This window comes from Watersipora subatra, chromosome 6 (genome assembly GCF_963576615.1).
Source record: "Watersipora subatra chromosome 6, tzWatSuba1.1, whole genome shotgun sequence".
Lineage (NCBI taxonomy): Eukaryota > Metazoa > Bryozoa > Gymnolaemata > Cheilostomatida > Watersiporidae > Watersipora > Watersipora subatra.
The window spans coordinates 55,826,943-55,832,077 of record NC_088713.1 but is presented as its reverse complement, the minus strand read 5'-3'; the positions used below and the strand labels follow the sequence as shown (position 1 = coordinate 55,832,077).

Here is a 5,135-nt window from a genome sequence, read left to right as displayed (position 1 = left end):
AACTGTTCATATTTAATATGAGAAAGGTGGCCAGCTGCAGCAGCGAGATCAGCTCTAAAGCATTGAAGAGTCCACATTGAGTAGGAATAGCATCTGTAAATCTATGCCAGTCTACAAGATTTGGAATTTTGCCAAGCTATGCTGGTGGCATTTTATAGCATGAGTGCAGTTCAATGATGGACATGTGTTCATAAAAATCACTGCTAGATGAGTAGAGAGGAGAAAATGTATCAAGTATAAATATGAAATTGTATTTAATTATAAATCTTAAACAAGAATTGCGTGTGATTTCAATTGAACAAAGAGAAAGGTATCAGCTCAGAGGCTCATGAAGCTGGTCTCCTGTCTCATCTGTATCAGTGGAAGTACGCAGATAAATATCCAGTCTGTTAAGTCTCCCCATCATGGCAGCCATATCTAAATAAACAGATATTTATCAGTGTTTATTATAAGCAATAATATAATGTTTCTCTTTTTAGGAGAATTGCACCATGTCACAATCACCTTGTGTAAACCAACCTTTAGACTAAGGGAAGGTTCACAAGAGATGGCTATGAGCTGTAACTACTCTAGTCTAATCTGCTCAGTTACTGTACAGCAATACAACTTAGCCTGTGATTCACGTATTCACCACAGCTAGTTATGAGCAATGTGCTCCCTTTGCACGTTAACCAATAGACTTAATTACTGACCAGCCAATAACAATGATGAAACAATGCTCATCATATCCATTCCTTATTAGTTAATAATTTGCAAGAGAAATTACACATGAATACATGTTGTTACTGATGAACATTAAATATGTGGATATTAAAATTCAAACACGAGTTGAACTGCGTGTAAAAACTTTACCTGGCGTCATCTGATTGTTTGCTTCTTGCAAGGCTACAATCTGCTGCTGAGACTCTACTAACTCTTGCCTCTGATTGGCCAATTCTAAAACAACAATGTAATCAGGGCTCATGTACTGGTACTGTTACATCTTACAATAAGAAGCAATAAGCAAATGTAACATTACAATAAGACAGCTTTATTAGCAACTGAACCAGAGTTAACACTAGCCAACTCAACACTGAACAAGGTCAGCTGACCAGCTGGTAAGATAAAAGATAAGGGATGACTCATCCTAAGCTATTTATAGAGCACTAGCTGCACATGTCTGGGCAGGAACTAAACTGAACTCTAGTGATAGTGCATACATATCAGGAACTACATACAAAGGAGGTGTAAAGATGTCATCCATTCTTTAATGACAAGAATAAAGTCCAGTTCTACTGAAATTAAAAACTCACCTGCCGTTTTGTGATTATCTGCTTCCTGAAGATCTACAATCTGCTGCGTTGATTCCACTAACTCCTCTTTTAGTTTGGTCAACTCTTCCCTCTGATTGGCCAACTCTAAAACAACAATAGAATCAAGGCTCATGTACTGGTACTGCTACATCTTACAATAAGAAGCAATAAGCAAATGTAACATTTGTATTAGACAGCTTTATTAGCAACTGAACCAGAGTTAACACTAGCCAACTCGACACTAAACAAGGGCAACTTACAAGCTGGTAAGCCAAAAGATAGGGGGATGACTCATCCTGAGCTATTTATAGAGCACTAGCTGCACATGTCTGGGCAGGAACTAAACTGAACTCTAGTGATAGTGCATACATATCAGGAACTACATACAAAGGAGGTGTAAATATGTCATCCATTTTTTAATGACAAGAAAATGTTCAGTTAAGAACTTAAAGTAAGCAGTAAGTTAAGTACAGCTTAAGAACTGTAACTCCCACCTTTTGATTTTAGTTGGTCAGCTTTGTGCAGGGCAGCGAATTTTTGGTAAGTGGCTGCATGGGCTACAACAAAGTAAAGATAAAGACTTCATTATAATAAAATGATCAACAGACAACCATCATATAAATAGGAAGCCTTGCCCCTTATTTAATATAGCCTAAGAAATACGTGGAAAGAGGCAACAGGTGCTGCAGGTATAATGTTAATACTATTAGTTAAAATTATTTGAGCAAATGTTAAAATATAACCTGAGAAACTAGTGCTAAGAGTTTATATTAGGAGTTATTGAAAAGAGAATCAACTAGTATGGCTGATAGGAACAAATATTATATAAGTTCCTACTGCATTCCTACCCAATTCCTAATGCGCAAAACATTCCTATTGCATGTTGCACTTATCTTCTCTAAGGCTACAACCAGGCGTTTGGAACCAGTAAATTGTAATAGACTAAGAGCTTGCAATAAAACTGAAAAAACCTTTGATTCCAAACTTATACAGCCGCACACTAGTCTCATGCCCTTTACCTACTACTACAATTCTAGTAAATAGCTCATGTTTCTATTCAAAACTGTAGTGAGTGATAAGAATATTCATGAATCAGGAGAGTTCAGTTAAGTGCTGACTAATAGCTGCCACAAGGTGTTGAGCTGCTAACATCACTTTAATCCTATCAGTTTTGAATAAGAAATTAAAATACTCAGACTAAAATTATCCAAGAGAGAGCAGAGGTGATGAGTGATTAGCAAGGGCTGAGTGTTGGCTGAAGAGAAGAGGCTGAACTGACAGCATTTAATACAGAGACAGAGTTGAACTGCTTCTACAGCCCACTGCAGTCTCTATGCAAGGAAAATGTAGATGGAATTCCCCAGGGTATGTTTATAAAGATACCCTGGGAACAAGCAGAGAGTTATGCAATAGCGTAGTACAAGTGAGTAGCAGGTATCACACTGTATAATAATCCTACCTGCTAATACTGGCTGCTTCCAGCTCTTAAGCAGCTCTACTGTCTCTTTCCTTCTCCCAGACTCTGCAACATCCAGAGGAGTTCTACTGTATCCATTCTTTATACTGAGGAGAGCAGAGACTTTATCAGGAGGAATGGAGGTCAGCATAGTCTGTAGAGCTGCTGTGTGTCCCATGGAGGCTGCCCAGTGCAGTGCTGTGTCTTGGCTGTTAGTCTGTATGTTGAGCAGGGAGACTCGTTGCTCTACTGACAGGCTGATCAGTAGAGACTCTACCATCTCTGTATATCCTCTCCCTGCAGCCCGTGTTAGAGCTGTGTAACCCCCTCCAACCTTCTCAGCTATCAGCTCATACTTCTTACCAGATGATACAGTGTGAAGTATAAGCTCTACTAACTCTCTATCTCCCTTGTGTACAGCCCAGTACAGAGCTGTACGCCCAATAACATCCTTCTCAAACAGCAACTCATCTGCTATTCCTCTCAATGGAGTGAGTAACAGATGAGCTACTAAAGGGTGGTCTCTGGAGATAGCCAATAGCAGAGCTGTATACGACTCACTGTCTCTGATAGTTGTTATAAGCTGAAGTAGCTGATCAGGAGGGGTGGTTGTTAGAGCAGCCCTAAGAGAGGTAATGTCAGGAGCTCCACTAGCTCTAATATATTCCCTAATCCATTGCTCCATTGTATCCTGTAAAATACTCCACACAGTAAAATATGATAGAGAAAAATGAAGACAAATTGTGACTCAAATGCTGACTCTGGGTGAGCTGATGACTTATAAAGCTGCCAACCATAACAGAGTTGCTGCAGGTGAACTCTGGATATTCACAGAGTATAAAAAGGAGACTAGGAATGTGATACTCGGAGCTGGGAAATCAAGTATCAACACTCCTGCTATTTGCTCTCTCATGTGATAAACTAATGGGAATAAACTCAGTAAGATTTTAACAATGACAAAGCAGGAGACAGCAATAAGATTCATAGTCTCTTACTTTAAACACTAATTTCCTATAAAACTGGTGACTAAATACAATCAGTTGCCTGCAGCTGATTCTGACCAGAATAAAGAAAAGAGAAGCAGCTAAAAACTCCAGTTTCAGAGCTCCTCATTCTATTCATAAGAGGCATATGACATATTTACAGCAGGAAATGTTTGCAGGTACAAAAATGACTGAGGAATGAAACCAGAGACTCCTGACCTTAACTTAGCCTCACTAGATGATAGACTCTATGAGTCTCCTCAGGGTAGAGAGTGAGAGTCTCAAGAGGTCAGAGTTATATTATAATCACACTGACTCAGTGTCTCTTCTCATCTACTCTATTATTCCCAGTAGCTATAATATCAACAGATGCTAATATAACAGAAAAGTTATACTCACCTGTAGGTGCTCTGTAGGTGATATGCTTGCTGGCTGCTCCATGTGTTTTATAGCTTGAAAATGTCTCCGCCCCTTATTCAACAATCTGCCTCTTGATTGGCTGAAGCAAATACAACTTGTCCAATTACAGAATAGTTCGCAGGCCAGTAATGACAATGAACAGTTAACATAGTAATACTATTGAATAATGTACACAGGAAACAATATTTAAATAATTCATTATGTGAGTCTATTATATGAAAAAGACATTTGATGAATGTTTAAAGGTTGACTTGCAACAAAATTCACATTACAGTTATTTGGTATCAAAAGATTCACCATGTCTTACTCTGTGGTGTTGTAAGTGCCAAATACGTGGAAAAGTGATTACAAGCTCTTAAAAGCTCAAAAACGAAAAGCCGTCATAGTTTGGAATCTATTTATTTCTCTGACGTAACCACGTAAATTGTTTATCGTCTTGTCATGTATGTTCTTACGTGAATTGAAAGGCCAATACAAAGCTCAATATAAAACCTACCGTAGTACTTCTTTATGGCAAACTCTTCGGGTTTTACCGAAGTCCCTGTATCAAATAAAGATGCTCGCTACTTCATAGTTTAGTTCCGGCATTATTCAATTGTCAAGTCGTTATCTGATCACGTGACACAATACCTCGCAAATAATTTTTGCAGCACTTTTCGATTATCACAGGTAACCAACAGGCTCGACATGAATATCAGACAGCATCATATGTACTCCTTCGAGGTAAGGTTAAAAAGTTTAACGATTTTTTACGGTAAGTTATAAGATATCAGTGATAAAAGGGACAGCGTTACGATGACGATAAAACAGACACGTAAGAACAATAGACTTTTAAGAGCTTGTAATCACACTCCTACATATTTGGCACCTACAACACAACAGAGTAAGACGTGGTGAATCTTTTGGTATCAAATAACTGTAATGTGAATTTTGTTGCAAGTCAACCTTTATCGCAAATCCAGGACTAATGCTAGTGATATGTGT

At 38.4% G+C, this 5,135-nt stretch overlaps 1 protein-coding gene across 1 annotated transcript; it reads right to left on the bottom strand.

The window, feature by feature from the left end:
- Positions 1–271: 271 nt before the first annotated feature.
- On the bottom strand, positions 272–1,705 carry LOC137398814 (uncharacterized). Its single transcript, XM_068084990.1, has 4 exons — positions 1,609–1,705; positions 1,293–1,397; positions 853–936; positions 272–417 (listed from the first exon to the last, which is right to left on the bottom strand). The coding sequence occupies exons 1-4, from the start codon at positions 1,703–1,705 to the stop codon at positions 314–316; spliced, it is 390 nt and encodes a 129-aa protein (XP_067941091.1). The 3' UTR covers positions 272–313.
- Between the last annotated feature and the right edge of the window lie 3,430 nt (positions 1,706–5,135).

What these genes read in the sequence shown, in the direction of transcription:
- LOC137398814 (XM_068084990.1), bottom strand. Translation starts at nt 1,705, where the DNA reads ATGGATGACATATTTACACCTCCTTTGTATGTAGTTCCTGATATGTAT. An exon ending in AGATAATCACAAAACGGCAG is followed by an intron (nt 937 to 1,292) that starts GTGAGTTTTTAA and finishes TTGTTGTTTTAG; the next exon opens with AATTGGCCAATCAGAGGCAA. An exon ending in AAACAATCAGATGACGCCAG is followed by an intron (nt 418 to 852) that starts GTAAAGTTTTTA and finishes CTGTTTATTTAG; the next exon opens with ATATGGCTGCCATGATGGGG.